At 37.1% G+C, this 25,659-nt stretch overlaps 1 protein-coding gene across 1 annotated transcript in view; it reads right to left on the bottom strand.

The window, feature by feature from the left end:
* Positions 1 to 5,758: 5,758 nt before the first annotated feature.
* DOK6 (docking protein 6) overlaps positions 5,759 to 25,659 on the bottom strand; it is a 242,683-nt gene continuing 222,782 nt past the window's right edge. The window contains exon 8 of the mRNA XM_005517298.2: positions 5,759 to 6,088. Within this exon, the coding sequence (XP_005517355.1) occupies positions 5,949 to 6,088 (140 nt within the window). The 3' untranslated portion in view covers positions 5,759 to 5,948. The remainder of the gene's footprint in view (positions 6,089 to 25,659) is intronic.

The following is a 25,659-nucleotide window of genomic DNA, read 5'->3' as shown; positions in this document are numbered from 1 at the left end:
CTCAGGAAATGCAACAATTAACATCCCCAAGGATAATTTTATTTTATGTAATTTATTCTGTTTTAAGTATAGGAGCCATGATGAAAATAAATGTTTAACTGAAACCCTTATTTTGGTCATTGGTATGTAATTGCCAAACCAGCCAATTAATTTTGTGCTATTTTCTATGCCCACTCTGTCTTGCTATCATACAATTTTTAAAAAGACTGAAAACAATGTGTCAGCTGATTAAAAATTAACTTCATTCATGTCAAATATTCTCACAGGAAAAGATCTGCTGTAAAATATATTAATGCACTTGACAATCTCAGGATTGTAAGAGAACATAGTAAATCTGTTGAACCTCATGAGGATTTCTGTATCAAAGCAACAAAAAACCCCAATGAATTTCATTCTTTGGGACTTTAAATGTGATATTTGAAATTATTAACTTCTTCATATTAAAGAGCCTATTATTTTTTGAGCTTACATTCAGTTAAAAAGGAAATATTGTCTCCATTGCAGCTTGCAATATTCATAACAATATGGACATTGTAAAATGATTTAATTATATTTAATCATACTTAAACCTCAGTTACTTTCATATCTGTTTTAATGGTGTCTGTAAAAATCTGTTGAGCTGCATAAGCATGTAAAGATCTTTGCAAAGTGAAACCTCCATTTTCTTCAATAGCACCTGTTCACCAGCAGATTCTAATACTTAGGTTTCTAAGCAGAATGCAATTTAAATAATTGCTGAATACAAAGCACCTTCATCCATCACCTTTTACAGACCTGGACATGGAGACAAACTTTTGGTTACAAGGGAGTCAGCATTCTTTACGGTTTCTTTCATTCTACCATAAACCTGTCCTTGTTTTCAATACACCTCACCTTTTTATCTAAAATAAAAAATGAGCATTTATTTATAATATTAAGAATAAACACAGCACCCTTCATGTAGTGCAAGACCTTATAACTGCAGAATTCATATATCCAGCCCTTTGATTTTAAAGTTATGTCACTACAGTGGTGTCGCACAGTCATTATCTTCTACTTACAAAACAGGCAGGCATTCTGACCAGTTCTCTGTGGTGAAAAATGTAAAATTCTAATATATCCTGTTGTATAATAAGTGTGTTTGGAAATAGTCACAAGTATTTGGAGGATGTATGGAAAAATGAAATTTTCCAGTGCTGTTGGATCTATTCTTGTAATCAAAGAGCAGCTTCTCACACTTTTTCCACTGTTCACTCCATTCTGTGTGTGGATAAAAGCCACACTATTCCTTTGCAGCAGATATAAAAAGGAGCCAAAATACACTGATATTAAACACTAAAGCAGAGATTAATTGGAACTCATTACTCCTTCCTTTTTAGTATTTTGTAAATAATTCTATATTTCATGCTAAAATGCACAGCTGTTCAAGACAGTTATATTTTCTAATGGAAAACCACCCTGCAGTTTCTAGGTTACCGGCTGAAAACTAGCACATGTGGCTGGTGAGCTAAGTCTGAGTAGAGGTTTATATGCTACAGGCTGATGGGCTTTTGTAGTTCCTAGAGATCAAATATCTCAAAAAACCCTCCTCTCATAGTGTTGCCTGTTAGACTGGATAGCTGAACAAACATGAAATAATTTTTTTTTCTGATAAATGCAATACACAGATATGATTAATGATTGACCTTTTTTTCTCTTTGCCGTAAGCAGGTAAGGGTCGTCACAGATTGCCTGCACTTGGCAACTTCTAAATAAATGGGTGCCTGAAGGCTGTATTTTGTACTTAAATTATTGCTATAGAGAGCACTTTAAAACACTTTTGCCCTCAGATACTCAATTTCAACCCCTCTTCCAGCAAAGTCTTATTAACTTAGAACAAAACTTGATTATAGTTTTCTGCATGCCAACAGGATTTCTATATATGTGTTGTGGAATGAAGTATTTTCCTGAAATGTCATGGTAGACTTCTGACAAAACAGAAGAGAGCAGCTATTGTCAACGTGTCAACAAACTTCTTTGGTTTGTCAATACATTTTCAAGCTTTACTTGTAGCTTTTGTACAACAAAAAAAGAAGGAAGCAAACCCAGCAAAACCTCCCAAGGACAGAACTTGATACACGTGACCATGCACCTGCCACAAAAAATAATTTCTAAATATTTACTCAGTAAAACAGCAAACTCCCTGCTACGAGAGATTTTCCTTTCTTTTTCTTTACATAGGCAGATGAAATTGTTTGAAATTAGTACACTCACAGACAATTTAAACTATAAATAATGACATATAGCTATTTAAAAAATGGGATTATTCAAGTTCCTTAGCACCATTTGATGATTTATTAGCAGTCTCTTTCAATTTCACTTTTTCTGCACCAAGTGACTTCAAAATCAAAAGTACCAGCATGCATCAATCTATAACATTCGCAGTTAAGATATATTAGCAACTATATTTAGTGATGCCATGTGTTATTGGTTCATAAGGGTGAATATATTGTTATCAGAGGGTGATTTAAAAAAAATGTAAATCATGGTTACAGTTATATATTCATAACACATCCTCAGAACCAAAATAAAAGCGAAGGCTTTATTTTATTTCTTCTGCTTTATCACGTACTAATGCTAAGTTCCATTTGTACCAGCTGCACCTGGTTGCCACTGAAGACATTTTGTTGCCCTCCATCCCTTCACAGCTCATTAGCTGAAAACAGAGAGCAACTCTTGGGTCAGGAGTAGGCACCTTATCTGTGTGCCCTGCACAGGAAGAAAGCCGAGACTGGAACAGGGTCCCATGGGGTCCCTGGGTCTATTTAAAGGCCGTTATAGTCTCTAGGCAAGCAGCTCTACCATGTGCTTCAAAAGAGAGTTTTCCTTCTGGTGGAAGCACTAGGAGCTGTACAAAGTAGTCTCAGTGGCCATCACTTAGGTAATCAATAGGCATATGCCAGGAATTAAAGCAACTCCATGAAAACAGGATTTTCTGTCAAACTGTTATCACAGTGTCTGCCTGGTTCTCGTGGAGCTTTTCTGAGGAACATTTGTGGAAGCTATGTGAATACACCAATGTAACAGTGCTCTCTGCTCTTCTGGAGTGTGGCAGCATCCACTGGATCCTGAATATTTTTGTGCTTCAGGTTACCAGTTGTCTTAGACAACTTAGTACATTGTAAAGCTGCACCTTCATTTTCAAATTCTAGTGTGCTTATGTTCGGTCTCTACAAGAAGCAGGTTCCAAACAGGTCAGATTTGCTGTAGATTGGTTGTGTTCTGCAGCTTTGTTCAATTTTCTGGGTATTGTATGAGACCTCACATTTTATAAATGTATGAGTTGAGAAGATGGCTGCATTACGCAATAAAAGCAAAATGATTAGTAAAACTACTATATATGGCCATATATATAGCCAAAACTGCTATAATGCCCCCTTCCTTCCCTTTTTTGGTGTGCTTTCTTTGAAAATAGCATCTACCTTTTCATTAACTTGACTATACTCATTTACTGCATAGGAAGACAAAGCCGCAGACAGCAATTGTTCCCCAGGAAATGAAAAGAGAACTTTATATAGACCTTATGCTTTTTATCGGAATACAGTTGAAGTACTAGGCTGAGGATTTAGATAGGTTCTTAAAGTAAATGGACACTGGAACTATAAAGTAGTTATGATATTCTTCTGTTTTGCCTTTTCCCCACTTTTTGACTATGTAGAATATTAATTATTAAATGACTAGTATTTAAGTCACAGAAGAAAAAAGTTACTTGGACACAGCATTGAAACCTGTAGGACATATTGCAAACTTAATCTAAGGAGTTTCAAAGAAAATATATATATTCTTAGGGCACGTGAAAGAATCCCAGTTGCAAAGGAATAAAAATAACTGACCATTTCCCCAAAAGGCAAATATTTGGCAAAGCTGTGCTGAGTAACAGAATTACACCAGCAGAATATATATCCTTTTGTATCACATTTGGATTTTAATGTTTGCAAATTGGAAATTTTCCCTAAGCAAAACGTCAGCTGAATCTTTTTCTTAAATAAAAGTGTGAATAAAGCTTCCTTGGTGGGTACAGCTTTGAGAGAACCATAGGTACAGCGTCCTGACAGCGTGGGAGAGCAGTTTTTCATTTTACCTCATCAAAATACTCTCTGTAGGGAGCCATTCTATTCCTGAGTATGGCAGCACTGTGAGAAGGAAAAGAGGTAGTGAATGAGACAAGCCAAAACGGGAAAAATAAATAAAGGTGATTGTGGTTGGGTAGAATTGTTTCATTCAAGTGGATCACAAAGCTTTTTTATTCAGCAGCCGTTCACTGAGGTGTAGAAAGCTGTAAGTCTGCGAGGTCTCTTAGCCAGGAAAATGGTTGGAGGAAAGCTGACCATACCATATCAGTAAATGTTTAATCAAAAGCAGAAGTTTCTTCCATACCTTTTAATACATATATATATATATCTATATATATAATGTGCATATATAAAACAACCCAACAGCACTTTTTCAGTTAAATTATAGTACATAAAACCGATTGTTTAATTGGAAAAGAGTCTATGTGTCTCCTCCTTGATACATTTCCTCAACCTGTCCCGAGAAACAACCAATGAGCTGAATCCCTCTGGTAATCATGGCAATAGTTTCACACTGGGAACAGAATACAAGGCTCCTCAGATCATACAAGAGGGCAGATTTTTCTCCTCACACTTTCAAACATTTCAGGGCATCACAAGGAGTACATAAATATTTCATAACAGTTACAAAAGTCTAAATGTTCAGGATAGATAAAATTCATTCCCCACCTACAGGTATGCCTTCCAACTTATTCCCTCATTACTGATTACAAACACCTACTACAATTCATTTTTTAAAGACGTCTTCCAAAGACAGAAAATTTCCATTGAGAGGTACTCATCCTCCTTTTGAAAGTAAACAGATGCTTGACACGTGATCATACAAGATACAATGTGCATCTAGAACAGAAATCTGAGAAGGAAACACAGAAAATCAAAGTAACGCTGACCAGAAGGACAAGACCAGAGCTCGGCTCTACCATGTCTGGCACAGCCATGGGTGGTTGCCAGCTGGGCAAGTGGCCCACTTTTTTTTGTTTGAAGAACAGTTTTCCCGCTTTTTAAGTTAGGCTTGCAGGCATGGTTACCTAAATAGTTTGCGAACAAGAAGACTTTGCAGCAGTTCTGAGGACAAGACTGTGCTGCTCGTAGGGATGTTCACACCTCTTAGGGGCATCATGAGAATTGCATGTGTAAGGGATGAATTTGAATTTGTGCCCCAGGAATTTAAGATTAGAGCTGGACCAGGCAATAACCTTACCTTAATGCATCAAACCCTATTCCTGACAAAACGTATCAGCCTGCTACCCCAGTACTTGTTGGTGTCTGGTTCAAAAAACACCCAACCAACCTCTAGGGCAGTGAGTGAACCCACTCAGATCTGAAGGTGACCCCCGCAGCTCTGACACTGCATCTTGAGCTGGCGACATTTCAGCGACGCCAGTGGGAATTGTAGGCTGTGGCAAGGACCTACAGAGGTTGTGGATGAAGACAGGCTTGCCTGCTGAAGGGAGGGCGGGAAGGAAGGCCCCAGTGTCAAATGCGCCACTGCAATGGAGCCCCAGCAGGGACCTTCTCCGGTCATGCAGAAACCTTCACACCAACCAATACAGTTTCATTTGTTTCCACCACTTTCTTACAACACAGACGTGTCCCCCTTCCTCCCTCCCCCCAACCCCCCAACCCCCTCCTTTCCGAACATATCGACAAAAGGAACGGCAAAATAAATAAAGAAAGACTTAGCCTCTGCTTCGGGGAAGCCGCCTCTCCGGGTTTCCGCATTGGCGGTGCCCCGGCTGGAGCTGGTAGGCATCAGTTTTCACGGCAAATGGTGGGTGCAGAGGGGGCCAGCGGCTCCCCGGCCCTGGCGGGAGGCTCCAGGCTCATCTGTCCATCTCGGCCGGCAGCCCCCAGCTGTCATTGCACCAGCCCCGAGCCGTAGCTGAAGGCGTAGCTGCTGGCCAGCGACAGCGACTGCTGGTGCTCCTCGCCCTGCTCCGACGGGTAGCTGGGAAATGTCTGCGCCCGAGACACCTTCGCTGAGCCGAGGCTGTGACCTGGAGCGGGGAGACACGAACACAAGAGATGTAACCGGGCTGTGAAGCCTTTCAGCACGGACAGAGACTCCAGTGGATTAACTTCATACTGCCCCACGGTGCCGGGGGACCTGGAGAACAGACGTGCTTCATCGGTTCCTCCTGGAGCTGCAGAAGAGGGTATTTCCTGTGGCTGAGGCCACAAGTGGCTGGCATATTCCTAGCCAAGGCAAAAGGTCCCAGACCCAACTCAGGCATAATTTAGGGTCAGAATTCTTTTTCAAAATTTAAGAGTGTCGTATCTGTGTATTTTCTACTTAATAAGTCTTAGTTGTGTCAGTTAGGACTGACAAATAACTAGTGCACATCTTTTTTACCTGAAGCACTGCCTGTGAAAGTAATACCAGGGGTTTCAAAGGTATTAGTCCCACAAATGCCACTTCATTTACTTACTGTCCTTTGAACACGATGCTTGTTTGTCAGGTAAGCACAGCACTACTGTCACTCCAAAATGTCCTGGAGGTGGGATATGGTGCAAATGGCAGGATACTGCTTGGGAAGAGGATGTGCCAGATGCATTTTCAGATGGGCTTGCAAATCTCATACAACCATCGCTTTAATCAGCAAGATGGGAAACCACATGTGAAAAGCCAGTGATGAAACTCAGGTAACCCTGAAGACCCAATTCTATAACCTGATACTTTTCCTACTTCATATTTCCTTTTGAAATTGAGATTTAATTAGTAACAAAAAATAAACTTCCAAAGTACATCTCTTCATGCAATGAATCTGTCTTAGTTTAGGGCAAATTAGGAAGGAAAACTCCAAATGGGGATTTCCCCAGGGAAATGCCCCTCTCCACCAACTGGTCCGGGAAAAGAAAAAAAAAAAAAAATTCCTTGGAGAGAAGTGGAAAAAGCTGTTTATTTAACAGAAATTGAATAATATTAAATAATAAAACTTCTTGCTGTTCGATGGGATGGCAAATCTAGGAAGAAAAAAGTCCTTTTCATGTGGTGTAGCTCGGCTCGCTCAGGTTCTTATCAGTCCCTCCGGCGCTGGAAAGTGCCGAGGCCCAGGCCCCGGTGGGCCACAGGCGTGAGCTCCCAGGGTTTGGCTGGGTGTTCAGTCCAGAGCAGGCTTGCACAGATCTAAGAAAATTGGGAAAAAAACAAACAAAGGTCCAGGGAACTCCTCTGCCTCAGCTAGCTAAAACTAAAAGCCAGAGAGAAGCTCTGTCCCGCTGTCTGTCCGTGCTGCAGACACCACAGTCCAGGAGCGGGATGTGTGGGAGTGATGTTTTTCCTTAACACAAACTGCGCGCTTCTTCTTCCCCCTCTCTTGCTCTCAAAGCCAGTCTTAAAGGTGCAGAACTTAATATATAACATAAACCAGATGATTGGGGATACCAGTATCATAAAGTCACCCCAGGACATTATCTTTTTTTCTTTTTTTATTTTGAAATGTATATTGAAGCTTGAATCCAAAATGGTTTTACACAATGCTTTTAAAAGCGTCTTAATATTATTAACTGCAGGAATGCAAAATCATACTTTTATGTCAACCACATAGATATTAAAGAATAGCTGCAATGCTACAGACTCAAATTCTAAAGAATTCAGCTCATGCTGATGTGTTTTAGAACAGTTAGCAGCTGGCCCAGTAGTGCTGGAACCAAGGATGATGTTCATTAGATTTGGGAAAACTTTTCCTAAACTTGCATTTGGAAAAGTTCGATCATAACATGTTACTGACTTCCTCATTAAAAAAACTCCCATGATTCCCCCTGAAAACGAGACTATCAGAGCAGTGTTGGGACCAAGACAGAAAAACACCCAACTAAATGAAAAATAGAATAAAAGGTACATCTTAGTGACACTGAATAAAACCAGAATCTGAATTCCCAGTGGCATGTTAGTGATCACAAAATATTTTTCACAGCACAAGCAAGCAGGGTGAGCTTTTTATGTGTATTTTTACTATTTGTTCATTCAGTTATGTTGGCATTGTCCACCAAAACTTGACTGAGATGAAAGGTTTAAATGTTTTCTGCTTCAAGAAGCTTTTGCATCAAACTGAATTAAAGTTTATGGTGACTGTCAGCTCTGAGCTACACAGTAGCTGATAATGTTTGTGAATAGTCTTGAAGGTTTTACTGCTTTGACCAACTTTTAACCATGATATTAAATAAGGCCTTTATTAATTTTTTACTTTTACTTCAGATTACATCACAATTACTGTCAGTTTATTTCTTACTCTAATGCAAACCTAAACATGAGAAGATGAATGATTCTAGATTTTAATTTTGTGTTCCAAATCTGCCACATTTCCTTCCCAGGATGTAAGCACTTGCTTTCCTTTTACCCAGAAGTTAGGATCACATGTCTTTTAAATGCCATAAGGTGCTGCTAAACCAGGCACATGATTTCCTATGTAAAATTTGTCTCTTTCCTATTGGTAAAGATAAATAAAGTATGTCCAGGAATAACTTGCCTTCATTCTCTTCATTTATTTTATCCAAAGAGTATAAAACAATCCCTGTGACAACAGGCAGGAGTAAAAAGACTTACCATCCACAGAGTTCCCTAAACTCAGACCTATTTGTGTCATGTGCTGTATCTTGTAAAATCAATTATAAATCCACTTTTGTAGAATAGTGTAGCTTTAGCGGAGTGATGAAGAGTGCCCCTAATACACTAATTTCTAGCCACTAATTTCTAGCTAAGGAATTCAGGCAGTGTCTTAGAATGTGGGTGAATTTGAACCTATTAGAGTTAAAAAGGAAATGAAAGGCAGGTCTTTCATTTCCTGTTTATATACCTCACAAGCCAGCATGTCCCTTGCTGTTCTTTAAAAGAAAATTTTTAGATCTTATATGTCACAATAGGGCTGATTTTTGCCATTCTGCAACCAAAGAGGTTAATGAGGAGAAGTGACTTCTCTCCTAAATGCCAGGATATGTTGTGAAAGAGAAGAGAGACAGACAGATCAAAAAGATTAAGGCACACTTAACAGAGCCAAGATGTCTAAGACTTCTGGTTGAGGCTCAAGCTGAACAGTATGACATCAATTTATGAAAATAATAACAAAAAGAATAGAGGACATTGGTTCAAATGAAATGAGAAAGCTATGGCTAATAGAAAAGTTGTGAGTTTGAAAATAATGGACATAGTCAATATATTTACTTTCAACTTATATTTTAAAAAAACCAATTAATTATATTAATGTACTTCAATAAATTAATAAGAAAATGATGATGGAAAAATAATAAAATAGACCAAAGGTTCCAAGTTGACTTAAGACTTCTAAGTAGTAAATTTCCAAAATTTAGGGCATTTTTCATCTTTTTGTTAAAATTCGGCGTATCGTATACTGGAAATTCTGTATTATAATAGTTTCTTTTATTTTCATTCCTAAATATAATTTTAATATTAATACAGCTGGTCAGACTTACGGAGCCCTAGGTACCGCAGTGTCTCCAAAGTTACACTTTATGTCAGCAGTAAGGATTTTGAAACTAAAGATACAGGTAAAGTTTTTGCAGTAAAGGATTAAAGTTCCACAGCTTCCTAAATTTCCTGCTTCAGTCATATTTGGGCCTTAAAAGATTAAGAGAGAAGAAGAAGAACACTGTTTGTGGATTTTGCAGCTCTTTGGTACCACAGCTGCTTTTAAGAACACAAAACTAACTCTTCCCTCCAATTCTTCTGAAGTCAGCATAAGATTAATTTGATTCACGCAGACTTCATGACCTGAAGACACCAACAGAGCTGGGGGAGATTTTTTTTCCCCATGTCTTACAGAGAAACAGTTGCTTTTTTTTCTGTTCCAGGACAGGACCTCAGAAACAGAAGTATTATTCAGCCTGCTTCATCCTTTATTCAAATTTACTCTCAGGATTATAGAATGCAATGAAGCTGCAGTCCAAAGCAATTAGGTATGAATGATCCATCAAGAAAATGTAATGTAACGCAGCAAATTACATTAAATTAGATTTTTCCTGATCTTAATTATGTTGGAAGCAGAGGCAGTGTACGCAAGGATCTTATTTCATGGCATGGTGCTTATTTATAACAATCCTTTAGAGGAAAAACCCAATGGTTTCCTAGTAACAGCAGTGACTGATGTACATATAAGTAGATCGATCACAACTTCTGAGAGAAAACTTGCAGTGCTAAGCTAAATGAAAAGAAAAACAAAAAAAAGGAGAAGAGATCCAGGGATAAGCTTTAAAAGCTCGCTTACTGCTGCTTATTGGGAAATGTTTCTGTTTTAGATTCAGAATTCAAATTCTTAACCAGAAGGCAGGTGCCAACCCTTTTTCTTTTCTAAATGAAATAAAGGTCACTTTGTATTACAATACAAGAATTCAAGGGACTCTCATCTGACGTTCTTTTGTTAAAGCACTCATCTCTGATGTACAAGTCCTGTGTTAAAATTCCCCTCTGCCTATGGATAAGGTTCAACATTACACTTCCCGTGGAAAATCAGCTGAAAATGTTCCCTTTCTGCTCTGTACTGACACTGCTGTTCACTGTCCCTCAGTGGAGCCACTGAGACTGAAAAGCTGCTTTGTAGACTGAAGCACTTCGGTCGTCTGGTTTGCAAGAGCCCTACAAATCTCTGTGCCGGCAAAGCTGAGGAGCAGGAACAAGCAGCCAAGGGGAAGAGATAGCAGGTTCTTCCTCAGGCTGGTTTTCCTGCCAGATGGTTTGTTAGGCGGATGATGACCTGTGAGCAATGTGCCACCAAATGCAGGTGAATGCCATCACCACCAGACTGGTCACAGCCCTGATGCAGGAGCACTTTTGAAACCCTGTGACTAAGCTTTTCCCATACAAGATCTAATATAAGTTTATGTTTCTGCAATACAGTGATTAAAAATTAATAGAATCAGAGACTCCTGTGTTTTGGAGTCTGTTGCAGGCCTTTAATTACTTTATATGAGATAGCCATTAGCTAAAAATAAAGACATTTGCAGATGCGCAGCAAGCTTTCATCTGGGATTTCTTAACCTCTGAACAGATGACTTTACAAACAAAAGGATGTACTTCTAATGCATTTCTATTTTACTAGGTAAGAATAATAAATTTAGTTTTGAAAATAAAATTTTATATTTCCATTTCCAAGATTATGAGCACAAAATTGAAGTCATTAAATTAAAGCCAATTGCGTATCTTTAATAGTACTGTGTTTTGAATTTGGGAGTCTCCGAGACTTTAAGATTGCAAGAGTTCTGCAATTGCTATAGATGTTTCTATAAATTCTGTAGAAAAACATATCTGGTCAAAAGAAATTTCTGTGAATCAATCATTGCAAGCTAAGAATAAACAAAGTGAATCAATCATTCCATTGTAAAGCAGTTGTTTCTTTTTAGAAATATTAATTGGAAAATTCTGTTGTTCACAATAAACACAACAGTCTGGGAAGCAGGGAAACAGAGATGATGATATTTTATCATTGCACAAAGGATAGTGCAAGAAGGTGGAAAAAACCCAATTAGCTAACAGATGTTTCAGGAATGAAGCGTTAGTAAGAAGAAGTTAGCTCTATGTTGTTTCCTCACACAATTCTCACTGGACAACATAAATGCAACTCATAAGCCAGCTGAGTTCCCAAAACTAGTACCAGTCTTTAATCTAGACTTGTGTTCTCTGAGGACTTTCCCAATAGCAGTGAAAGTTCCTATTTATACCAGAGGAGGCCCAGAGATTGCACTGAGGGTATCTTTTGAATGGGGAAGTTTGTCTCAAAGTGCTTCAACCTGATATTATTTGCAGCATTTTTGTTAAGACACGAGACAGAGTGCAAAAGGCACTGTAGCTATGCATTGAACATTTTTCCTCTAGGGAAAATTAAACTCTTACTGAAAAGAACAAAATTTTTATGACTGCTTATTTCAGATGGAAGCCTTTATCCTCTAAGAGCTTTTGTTGCAAAGAAAGAGACTCCATATTTTATACTGGATAAAGAAAAAACATTCCTCCAAAAAAACCCCCTACTTTGGTCTCAAATCAGTTAAGTGCCTATTATTGCATCAAAAAGGATACTTTCATTTAAGGCAGAAAATAAATGATTGCTGCTACCCTATTTATAAATTGATACTGGTTAAAATTCTGCCAACTCTCTGTATTGCATATACAGTGTCTTCTATTGAGCAACTGATGACAAAGCAGCTTTTCCTTTTCTGCTGTTAGATGATTGGAATAACTAAAGCAAAGTTTCGTAGCAGGACAAACTGCTACAAAGCAAAACATTTATTTTGCAGTAATGATGCAGTTGGATTGGAAGGGCATTAATTGGTACAGCAATTATTATGCTGTCACTCACAAAAAGATGCAATGGAAGGCAGCAGATGGAAACTAAAAAATAGCATAAACTACATTACAGCATATTGATTTCCATATATTTATTGAAAGTGAAACTGTGAGCCTGTTGCAGTTCCAAATAAAGAAATACAAATTTTCCTTTGAATTTAACTGCAGTTGGAATAAAAACTCCAGGGAGCACAGCTGGGCTCCAACTTTCATATATTCTAAAATAATTTTGGATTTAATTTCATCAGCTACATATATCTTTCTGAAGGGAGAAAGAATATCAAGACACCTAATTTTCATAACAGATTTTTAAGAAAACAGTTTAGTTTGTTTATTATACTTTTCAATAAAATTAATTTAAATTGAGAATAGAATACACTCAATCTCGATTAAGAGAGTGAATGACAAACTCTCACTCCACCTTTTGAAATATTTATTTTCCGTTCTTAATTGAAAGATATTTTCATTTTCCTCAGAATTTGAAATAAAAACAGTAACTTTTTTCTTGTGCAGCATCAAGATTAGTAAGTAGCTGAGTAGGTACATATTTGCAACAGAGCCATAACACTTTCCAAAACTGGGAAATTATTATTTAACTTAAAAGTCTTTGGCATTGTCATCAAGTCCTCCTCTAGAAAAGAAGGAACTTTATATATGCATGCAGAAGAGACTGCAGGATTGCCAGTTTAAGACCAGTAAATTTGCAATATGGTGTTTTTCAACATTCCAATTTTGGCACAAGAATGCTGGAGTTTAATGAAGAGCATGTCTACATGTCAATATTTTGAAACACAGAAAAATTGTTTCAATACCTACAGTGTGAATTGCTTGTAAATATTATACACAGGAAAAACAGGCATTATTTCATCTGTACCCCTACCTAAAGTAGACTATTTAAAAGCAGTATCTTGAAACATGTGATTAAAGACAATGTATTGACTGAAGGCCAGGCCAGCTTAATTGCTGCTGTGTTTTTCTGGGAAGTGTTTTTAAATACTTGCTCTCCTGCTGCACTTAACCTGTGAATCACCTACTTAGACTATCACAAGTTGATAAAGCTCCTGCAGTAGAAATATTAGAACATCAACTACATCTTTCTCAAGGATGAGTAGGTTTATCTTGTTCTCTACGTTTAATTGGTTTCCATTAGGATTTTTTCCTAATAAGGCATTTACATGTGTTTACAAAGGAAGGAGACACATATAAATCCCTGCTACCTAACATCTCCACCCAGGGCAGGAAAAAGTAAGTTATTTACACATCCCACATTACCTAATGGTCCTTTCCCCTTCTGCTCATGTTTCTGCAGCCAAAATCTGACACATATTCATAAAAACTGTTCTATTTTACATATTATAGCTCTTTGACTTGTGCTCTTCTATTTATTATCTGTATCTGTAGGCTTGTGTGCCTGAACTTCATGGATTTTAACTAAAAGAAAGTGGAGCAGCAATTTCTATAGCTTAGTGCTCTGAGCTAATGTGCATGTAAGCATAATAAACTTGTAGTTAGCTTTCTTATGTTGTCTCCCATATAGAAACCACACCAGTCTTTGCAGAGATTAATTCATTTTATCATTGCAGCTTATTACACTAGTGTTAATGTTGTAGTACTAAACCAGCCTCCTCTCACCCTCTGTCCTGAGTGCAGCTCTTTAACTATGCCAGCACAGTTGAAGGAGGTTCAATCATGTTCCCACGTGACACAAAATTAGGCTAAGGTCCAAATTTGCTACAAAACAAATATAATTTTCCAGATGAAGACTCTCAGAAAGAAGGATTTCTGACTTTGGTCTCATAGATTCTATGGAAGTGAAATTTTCTGCAGTGATACTTTGAATTTTTAGTTTCTTGATTTAGAAGTATTTTTCAGGGAAACCTGATAGCCTGGAATTGAGCAGCCTCATCTTGCAACACAAACTATTCTGTAGTACAATGAAATACTTTCTTTTCAGCCATTTTTCTTGTGAGAGAAAAATATTCTCTATTTTTTTTTTAATCGATTAAAGAAAGTATTGAGCTGCTCTTCCTGACTTGCACTAAGTTAGGAGAGTTGCAGGTTTCTCCGAACCATTACACAGATGATCCAAAATTGGTGTGTATGGAGAAGTGACTGTGGTCAAAGATTTTGTTTTGTACTGAAAGATACAGGCATCATGACCTTGAAGAAAAGCTTTCTAGAGGAAATGTGGGCAGTTTAATACTGAAATGTATCAAAATGCCAGCAAGTTAATTAACAGCAAATAAAATCTTGAATGAGTGCCCTAAAAAAGCTACCTGAAGAGGCTGAGTACTTTGTCCAAGGTGGCTAGCATCCCTGGCCTAATTTATCCTTTAAACCACAGGCTCAGTCAACCAGAAACTAATATAAAACCTACTATAAAACATCTCCACGTAAGTTGTAAAATCGAGGTTTGTAATGAGTATACTAGCTGTTTCTGAACTTGTGCCTGTGCCAAGTAAATTTATTTCATTCACCACAAAAGTAAACAAAGACTAAGCATTTTTATACATAATGCATATAGTTTCACTTTTGTATTCAAGCTCAAAACTCAATGAACTTTTTAAACAGAAGCTTCACAAAGCAGACATTCCATGGTGGTAATATTAAGGAAAAAACCAAAAAGGCAGAGGAGAAATTTCTTCAAGTGACAATTTCCTTCACTTCAAGGAACATTTGAATGAGATCCTATTGCAAAATGCTAGAAATAAGAAGAAAAGAAAGCTGTAATCCTAGGTGCATATGGGAGAGGCTAAAGTGGGAGGAAGGGACAACATCTAGGGAAAACCCCAACAGGAAAATTTTTTCGGTGTTTATTTTGTGTCACAGAGACATAACAAACCAACAAAAGAAAATACTCAGAAAAATTAGCCTGCTCCTGGGAGAATTGAAAAGCAGGAAGAATATAAAGCTAGTGAAAAAAAAGAAACAAACGTGACGGACAGATAAAATTGCACGGATTGAGTTACTTTTTCTTAAATAATTTTCTGCCACGTTTAAGTAGGTTGAGCTCCACACTTTGCTATCTGCTTTTGACTCCTGGATAGAGCATGAAGTCATTATGACAGCCAAATGATGGTAGATCTCTGGGCAGAAATTGATTTGGAGTATACTTTTCTTTTACATCCTTGCAACGTACATGCACCAAAATAATTTAAAGCAGGTAGCTATGTATGTGGTGTTATCATCCCGTTTTACCAATTTGTTAGCTTAGTGCTCACTTTTCTCGTCCTCAAAATGTTTAAGTTGTGTTTTTATTATAGCCAAACTAAATGGCCACTCAAAAGAGAGATTTTATCAGATAGATTGTTAAAAAATCAATGCCTAAACCTATCACTGATGTAACAGAAAGCATCTTACTGAAAAATTCAATGTAAAAATGCAAATTTATACATTGCATATCACTTTGATGATATGGAATATGTCACTGTTAAATATTTATTGCATTTCAAATCATGTTGACATTTCCCCTTGGATACACTATTCCAGAAAACACTATACAGGCCTGATAAAATTCAACTGATACTACAGAGCTGGAACGAAACAGTGAATTTCTAATTTAATATTAGAATACCTAAAGTGAAATGAAGGAAAAAATTACTTACATCCATACAAAGTGTGTTGTGTGGAGTATACTGCCTTTGAAAAGGGGTACTATTGGAAGCTGACTGACCAGCACTGTTTAATCTTGTGGCTGTTATAATTCTGCTGATCTTTAGTGTGGCAAATATTTCCTGGCCTGGTAGTATTTTCATTATAAACACCCCATTCACAAAGATTTATCACTAGCCTATAAAAAAATTGCCATAAAATGAAACTCAGTACATGAGGTCTGAGAACAAAGTCAGAGAGCAAATTTGGTCCAACAGGATGGAGGGAATAGGTTTTCCACCACATTTTATGTAAGTAACATACAGCCTTGATTGAAAAAAAAAAAAGAAAAAAAATAGAGAAAAAATTGGCAGACATTGCTTAACATAGGGAAAAATGGAGAAAAAGGATTTATGCCAGCCCAAACAGATATCTATTCTACAAAAACTATATTTAAAAGACAATTTTATTATGTGAGTAGAACTTGAGAATTACACACATATAAAACAGTAAGTCTAAGACATTCATGTAGTATTTCTGAGCCCTTCCTTTTGCACTCCCAGCCAGTTTCTCTGCACACCCGAAGAGCCAGGGAAATAGGGAGATTAATGTTAGCAAAAGTAGCCCTTATCGAAAACAAACACACAAAAAAGGAAAATCAAATTGCAAAGCATGTTTTATGTATGTTTGGTTTGCACTGTGGAGTCAGATATGCTCCACTTCTGGGCTGTTCAAAGAGGTGGGAATGCCTGCGTGTCAGGAATGGCTCTGAGGTGTATCAGGACCATCATTTTAGCATCAGCTGTGCCTGAGATTACCTCAGCAAATGGTTGCACTGCAGATTCAGTCCTGTTTGAGCCATGCTACAGCTTCTCGCTGTACAAAAGCAGCAAAATTCATCATCTGTTTTTGATCATTTTCTTCTATCTCTGTTACAAAACTCAGAGTCATCCCATTACTGCACTTCCCTAGAAGTATCTGAGGACAAAGTGCTGCTCAAGCTGCAGACAATGTCGACCAAGAACAGGAAAAAGTCTTGGACTCTGGTAAAATGCCTTTCCTTCATGGCACTTTGTATTTATGCTGTAACACAGGGTATTAATCTTGCTTGTGTGTATTTTGCTGGGAAGAGGAGGAGGGTGGATTGTGGGAGATAAAAATGCCTTTCCCAGTTTGATAAAATGAGTAATTGAAACTGACTAAAGATTTTCCTTTTTTTTTTTTTTTCCTGCCACCAATGAGAAAAATTCAGAGAAGGTCTCACATTAACATATGCAGGGATACAGCTTTCAGAAACACAGCTTTCAGAAGTTCTACCTTTCAAAATCTACTTTTTTACCCATATATTAAAAGCATTTATTAAACCATTTGTTGTTCAGATTTAGGGTCTCTGTGAAATAACTTTCTATGAAATTAGCCTTAGAAATACCCTTTAGAAGACCTTAATGTTATTTCAAGCTGCAACTATATAGTAACAGTAGATGCCATGTAAAAGTGAAACACTGTATTAGCTGATAATCAGCTCCCTGGAAATGTTAAAAATTTTCCTGAAACACTAGAAGGCAGAAAGACATACCTCTCCACCAATTTTAAAGGAGAAATGATTTTTTATAAATTTTGAAGTGCAATTTAAAATTATGGACTGTCCTTAATAAGACTTGAGACAGCAGGAACAGTACACAAAAAATACAGAAATGGATTTTATGACATGTATTTGAGGTATATTTTGAGGTGTTTGGTAGAAGCCATTGCAAATGGCTGAACAGTTTAAGAAATAGATGGAATAAAGGGAAGGTTTCTGTCTGTACTGAGTGTAACAGCACCCTGAGTTCTTTTGTTCCTTGCAGAGATTGCATATATAAAATATGTGGCAATAAGGCAGTTCACAGAGACTAAACAAATTATTTTCCTCTATAATTTATTCTCTAAAATAAAGAAGTTTATTGATTTTTAGATTATAGAAGTTTAATTGGAATAAAGTAGATGTCTAAAACATCAATGAAGCACTTGGGAAAGTTAATCCATTTTTCATGACTCTATAAATAATTTCTTCTAGCTGTAAAAGCCTTCAATTACCCACCAGGAAATCAAAAACAATGGCTCTAATTCACTGAGGGATGCAAGTGATGTTCTTTTGCTTTTTTTCCCTGAAAGGGAATTCACTGTGATTCAGTGTGAACAAACTGTGCCATTTTTTTATCGGACTTGTGCAACAATGGAAGAAATTAGTGGAGGTAAATCTGGTAAGGGGTGTCAAAGAGCTCGATCTGCTTGTTTCTGGAGATGGGAAGGGCCCCTTCTCCTTTTTCAGACAACAGAAGAAACAACTTAAGCCAAGGCACTTCCTTCCACACCCATCTCCCCCCAGCAATAAGCAAATAAACATAATATAAAAACCAATGGAAATAGTAAAAACCACTGAAATTACCACCCACATGCCTTCCCTGGAAATTCATTATTAAACTTGTAAATATTCTGTCCTGTGTTTTGCTTTTTTCCATTCCTTAGCTGAGGATGGTTTCTCGTTAGCATTCCTTTTGTGGCCTCTCAAATCATAGAAGTTGCTTGAGCAGCGCAGCAGCAGTCCCTTCAAAAAATTTCCTTAATTCCAGCTGCTGGGAAGAGAGTCCTGACAAACCCAATTGCTGATCTGCTGAAGCAGGAAGGGGTAGAGAACTATCACCTCTCAAATGACATTCATCCTGTCCTATCTCACTGCCTGTTAGTTAAGTGTTACTAAAGCAAGTCAGGAAATGACAAAAAAAAAGTGCCCACAGCACAAGACAATAAGCAGCAATCATATCAGAACGTGGCATGTACAAAGTAATTACACTTCATACAGGCATTTAGAGAAGAGCGCTACATTAAAGCAAGGCACTTTACTGACGGCACTTTTGCCATTGGCTTTAACTGGAAAGAACTGTAACACAGATTTTAAATTCATTATGAATGTCTATGGTTGTAGCACGCAGGTAAGAGATGCTGAGGGGAACAAAGATGAATTCATCTCCCTGAAGGGTTGAATGCTACAGATATTGGTGGTTGGTTGCAGTTTACCTAATAGCAAGATGGGTAGCATGGGGCCATCAGCAGTAGAGGGGAAAGAAAAGTAATGCAGAGGACCCACTTCACAGTTCCTCAATGAGATCTCTGGAATATCTTACATATGGCTCGACCATCCAGTGCTCCAGTCATTTACAGCTCTTGGCAGTCACACAGTGGCATCCAGTGAAATCCAGAAAATGCAGCCCAGACACAAAAGAGATTCAAACCAGCTTCCGCTGCTATGGCTTGCTGCCTTTTGTCCTATTATTTTTCCTTTTAGTGCCTATTATAGCAGAGCAGCATATAATGTGGAAGCATATGAGACACTATTCCTGAGTTATGGTGCTACTTCTCCATGAACACTGCAAAAATTATTACCTTGCATGTAAATTTTTAGGTTTACTAGTACAGCTCTAAAAGGAGGGAAGTAAATAACAGAATGCAAGTAGCTTTCTGGCTGGAAAAAAAAAAAAAAGGCAATTTAGAGAGCTGAAAATCAGCTGTGATTTAAAAGGAAGTTAAAATATGAATTCAGCAGAAATGACAACTCCACAGGTACCATATCTGGTGAAACATGATATCATACTTTAACACTAAGGGAAAATGGCAGCTTGCAAAACTGTGCTGTATGAGGTACTGGCTACAGGTTAAAGAGTAAAGTTTGGCAAGAGTAAAGCCAAACAAAAATTAAACATATATACTCTCTATTTCAAGAGTACAGTGAGGACAATTTAAAAGGGAACAACTAATAAAACAAACAAAAAACCAAAGTCCCCCAAAAAACAATTTCATAAAGCAAATTACTTTTACCGGTTTTCCTAATCTATGTCTTTATAGCCTACTCCTCCTTGGAGCAATAATAATTAAAAATTAGAAATTGTGAGGACTTTTACTCATCACTATTTAAACAGAACAAAGCAGTAATGTGTATTCCTTAGCTGAGTCCTCAGGTTGAGGTGTGAGACAACTCTTATAGAACAGCTATGCTATTAACATAGCATATTATTATTGTATAATAATATTATATATATATATTCCGCAACCAGAAAAACAACTAAAATCTTTTATGTTATAGCTCACACCACTGATGACTGCACTATTCTGATTATTCAGGACACTGATTCTGCAACAGAAAATCACCATATTTACATCCCATTGCTAGAACTTGCAGTTAAAATAATTTTCTTTATATAGTGTTGCAGCTGCAGACATGAGCACTACTAAGGCACAGAAGAGGGAACATTCCATGATTCTTGGAGAGCTTTGTCTCTCACATGATCTTTGCATTCTTTTTAAGATTTTATATTTTCCTTCGTAAGTGGGAGAATGGGATCCAGTTAGTTACTTCCACTTATGCCTCTTTGCAATGAATATTTAATGAAACACAGCAATAGCTACAGAAGCCTCTAAAGCAGCTCAGAAATTGAGGTACTACCTCAAAATGTCTGCCAGTCAGTTACCAACAATAAATTCATAAATTCACTTTGAACAAACAAAATGAAACAAACATTTTTGCCTTTTGAGAACAACCATGTACTAAAAAAGGAAATTTTCTGGCATGTGAAATCTGTCTGTCCATTTACCTTAGAGGATAATCTGGAACTGAATTTAAAATGTGACTGGGGAGCTATCTAAATTTTAGAAGGTATTCAGACCTGCTGCAGAGGGCTGTGAACCATATGCTTTGTGCCTATAAATGTGTTTCTCAGACAATACCTAGGGATTTCAGTAGAAGAAATGAGCAAGGGGAAATCCAATTTTTATGTCTTTGGTAGAATGACTAAACAGCAATGACTCAGGCAACTGGACAGTCATGATCCATTACAGACCCATCCTATCCCTACTAAATTGTTACTTTAAGAGCAAAAATAAGGAAGCATTAGCAGCAAGGAACACACTGAAAAATGCAGTGTTGCTGTTTCTACTAACCAGATATTATTTGTCTTCATTTAAAAAAGTAACTGCCTTGAAAAAGCAGCAGAGATGTATTACAATATCTTGACTTTTCTTGCCCCTAAAAGAAAAGAAAAAGCAAAAAGCAAAGAAAACCAAAGGAAAGCAAAAAAGAGAAGAGAAGAGAAGAGAAGAGAAGAGAAGAGAAGAGAAGAGAAGAGAAGAGAAGAGAAGAGAAGAGAAGAGAAGAGAAGAGAAGAGAAGAGAAGAGAAGAGAAGAGAAGAGAAGAGAAAAGAAGAGAAAGAGAAGAGAAGAGAAAAGAAAAAAGCAAAGAAAAGCAAAGGAAAGCAAAGAAAAGAAAAGAAAAGAAATGAAAAGAAAAGAAAAGAAAAGAAAAGAAAAGAAAAGAAAAGAAAAAAGAAAAGAAAAGAAAGAAAAGAAAAGAAAAGAAAAGAAAAGAAAGAAAAGAAAAGAAAAAAGAGGAGGAAAACATCAACAGGACATGCTGTTTCATGTGACAGCACCTTTGCAAGAAGTGGATTGGAGGAAAAAGAAGCATTCTGTTAGTATTTTAACTTTGAACTGAGTAAAGCAGGCAAATAACCTTCTTTGCTAAGTTTAAGAACAGTGGCACCATCTGACAGAAAGCTTTTCCTCCTTTCCTCAAAGTAGAATGCGGTTTTTGATTTACCGAGTATCACCTTTTGATCAAAGACTTTATATCGACTGTAGTCACTTCTGTCACTTCACACAAAATCCTTTCCACTTCTTTTGATGCCCTATTTTTGCCTAACAAGAGCCTAATATGCATGTATCTTTAACTCACCAACTAGAAGCTATGAAATCAGTGAGAATAATTTCAAATTATGATCAATATCAAATCACTAAGATGATCTGTCCCTTGCTCAATCCATCTGTGATGTAGGAATAGGGCTGGGAGGATTCCAGCTTTCTAATCTTTCTGCCTGGAACCTCATGCAGAGGATAAAACACTCTTTTCATTATTCTGTAATAACAGCAATCACTGTACTACCTGCTTTACTCCTTGATGCACAAAGGTAAAAGCACGTGGATGGAGTACAGTCCTTTCTAGTGACAAAAGCGAGCACCTCTTCAAACAGAGCCTGTTTTATTTTCCACCCATTAGCATCATCTTGTAATGGCTCTAACTCCTGCCTAAATAAAATCAACTAGAAAGCACAGTTATTACAGTAGGACCTGTCTGTAAATTAAATGATAGTAAAATGTGCGTTTCCAAAGATAGGTGGACTTTGTGATGATTTTTTTCAAATCCTGATGGCTGATATAAAGTATTTATTTGAATTTTTTCTTTCCTGTGTCTCTCTAAAGTCTGCTGTTTAATTTATTTTTGTATATATACTATATACAACATTCAATATTATATATTAAATTAGGTTGTTTTTTCAGAAAAAACAAAACAGCAACTAACAAAACAACCCAACCAACCCCCCCAATATTATTTGCAGATGAGTCTTTTTAAAAATAATTTGAATTTGATAAATGATAAAAAAGAGATATAGTTGACATTTTAAAATTTTGAGAAATACTAATATTCCATTAAAATATTATTTGAATTTAACAATTTAAATATTGTCAAGCAATAGATGGTAGAAAACTTTTTGATAAGAAGATCAGATATAACGTCTCTAAGGATTCACACAACCCCTATTTCCATATTTCCATATCATGTTTTGTAAGTTCATCAGCAATATCTTGCATAAATGTTTTCCATTAACCATTAGAGAGTCATTTGCAGAAAATGTAACATCTAATGTCATGAATCTTAAAAATATTGTAGTAGATTTTGAGTGTTTTTGAAGTTTACTATTTCATTATTTTTTACCATAGAAGGTAGGATTTATTTCTTTCCTGGATTTATTTCATACACCTAGACTGTCTCAGGTAAAAAACCCCTCTTTCTCTACTATGTGTTCCTCAAAAGCCCACACATTTAAAAGGAGACTTGATAAAAAAGAATGCTTTATAGAGCATATACTAAATATTATTGAGGGAAATGCAGAGAAATATATGGAAGTATAGTAAGCTGTGACACACCGTTAACCATTTTATCATCTGTAATGTGTCTTGCTGAACTCCTTTGGCTGTTTACCTGTCTTAGAAACTCTAAAAAAATCCATTTTTTAAAACTGTGCTTTATCAGCTGGAATACCATTGCTGCTTAAAAGATTTTAATATCTCGGCTCCATTTATCACAGCTGCTGTCATGTCACAGCACTTAGCAGAATGTCCCACTGTCATATAAGAAGTTAGCACACCTGCTGAAAACTGTGAATATTAATTGACTGTATCACAATGCAATTTTTTTTCATGCACCAGAAAAGTGTATAACTTGGATACAAAGCATCTGGATGAGAATGAACTGGTCCGACCTAAAAACTGGAATTTTTTTCCCCCAAAAGATTTAATTTCCTGATAAAACAATAGTCTATTATATTTCACATTCAGCTGTACTTTTTGCCAGACTGAGTTTTGCTGAGAAATAGTCAAAATGCCTTTCTTATTTAAACATTCTTGATGTGCTGAATTACATTTTTTCCTCCCACCACCAAAACAACACTGAAGCAGAGCACAGCTTTTTGTGCACCCAGGCATCACTCCAAGCTCCATCACTGTCCAGATATCAGCTGCAGACATGCAATTTCACTTCCTTCAGGGGGAATGGTCCTGAATGCCACCAAAATGATCTTGTGGTATGAAAGCAAAGGCTGATTTAGGGCCAAATGCCTTGGTCCATCCCCACGGAAGGCTGAGAGCCTCATCGTGCTGCAGCCACACCTCGTGACCCCATGCGCACTGGGGTCTGCTGTGTGCAGCGTGACAGCCGAGCACAGGGCCAGCAGCAAAAAAAAACACCTCCTCAGCCTCATTCAGTAATTGGGGCTCTGGCTGCAGCTTCACAGAGCTGCAGCCAGTTTTCCTTACACTGTCCACTGCCCAGATAATTGGTGTGACATTTCATTTCTCCCTTCGCCAGGAGAAGACACTCGGGCAGAAAGTTCTCTCTTCCATCCCATGCCTCCGGCCCTGAGTAAAAAAGGGCAATTATGTTTCATGGTTCAGAAGCTGACACCTTTTCCAGGCTGGCCAAGAGCAACCTTCCCCTTCTCTATCACCCTGCTGACAATGAGACACGATGGAAAAAGAGACTGAATATGTTTCCTGCAAATTCATGCTGTTAGGTAGTTATATGCAGAAAAAAACCTGCCAGTTGGATAATTAGGGATGATGCCTGTGGTGCCTTTCCCTCCTGCCCATTTTGATGCCTAAGCAGAATTTCTTGCCAAATACATGGATTGCAAGTTTAACTATTTCAGGTAAACCAATGGATTAATATTGACCTTCTAAATTAGAAATCGTAGCTCTGTTTGCTCTTTCTCCCTTTGTCACTTTTTCTCTTTGTTAGTTTCTCATTTGGGGAATGGGACAACTTATATCACTGCATTTCAGTTTCATATATTGGTTTCTATCTTGAATTTCGGAGAATTTTTCACATCTCTTTCACTTTAGGAGAATCTCTATATTCCAATAGAAATGAAAAGGACTACAGAAATTCTGAAAACAGAGTTAAAATATGAAACACAGAAAGTTATTTTAACCTTATTAAATATTAGACTTCAGTCACAAGAAGATTTGTTGGGTGTGAAACTGCCATAGTGTTCCTTTTTTTTAGCATTCACTGGCTGCAACAGAATAAAAAGATTATATCTTCAACAAGACAACGACTTCAACCCAAGTAAGAAACTTTGGAATATTGTTCCAACTGAGCATTTTTACAGTCGAGACATCATATGAGTGATGTGATGAAATTAAATAAAAAAGTAGCAGTTAAGGAGTATCAACTTCCACAGTATTGTCTTTCAGCAGATTACACACAACTTCCCTCACATAAAGCAAGAAGAAATAAGGGGAAAGGCTTTACCCTGTAAGCTACTAAGAAATGTACAAAGACAAGCTACCTTCACCAGAGGGCAACCTGGCACTTTCCACCATGGTAAATGTTCTGTTTTATAAATATTTATATATATATAAGCCAGCTATAGTCTGATTCTCCAAAGCTCATAAACAGAACAGCAACAAACATGGCAGCTAAGCTATTTCCAAGTGAAAGAAATTGAGAGCATCTCAGAATAAAAAGGAAGACCAATAGGAAATGCCTCTAAGGTTTAAAACAGCATAGCAGCATTTAAAGCCTTTATTTTCTTTATTGTTGCAGATATCTGTAAGAACAGATGGTTTCAAAGAGACGTGTTTCCATTTAGGCTTCTGCTGTACTGTATTTATGAGAATGCATAGTCACAAGACATATGCCACCTGGCTTTGAGCTGTGATTTGTTCAGCTGCAGAACTGTATTAGGTGAAAATCTTTTGCAACACTGAAGAGGTTGCCGGAATTTTGTAGGAATAACAGTCCTGCAGTTTGAAGCATTCTACCCTGTTTCAAAAGGAATAAATATACTGATTCTGTGTTCAGAAGAAAAAGTAAGGAAGAAGAAAGAGTAAGTGGTTCTTGTGGATTGAGGAAGTAACTTGGTTACTTGGTTCTCATTGACAAAGACCAAGGGAAAAAAAAAAATATCTCATAATCCGTATAAGCAGTGAGAAGAAATGAGCTCATGAAATCTAGTCCTGAAGTCTCATTTCTAACTACAGATCTAATGCACAATCCATAAAAGTTACTTCTTTCCTTCTGAAAAAATACACTT

Source organism: Pseudopodoces humilis, chromosome 1 (genome assembly GCF_049639895.1).
Source record: "Pseudopodoces humilis isolate 2021_Gansu_Grassland_sample_001 chromosome 1, ASM4963989v1, whole genome shotgun sequence".
In the NCBI taxonomy this organism is placed as follows: domain Eukaryota; kingdom Metazoa; phylum Chordata; class Aves; order Passeriformes; family Paridae; genus Pseudopodoces; species Pseudopodoces humilis.
Note: the sequence above shows the minus strand (reverse complement) of the source record. Positions and strands in the feature narration are given on the sequence as shown.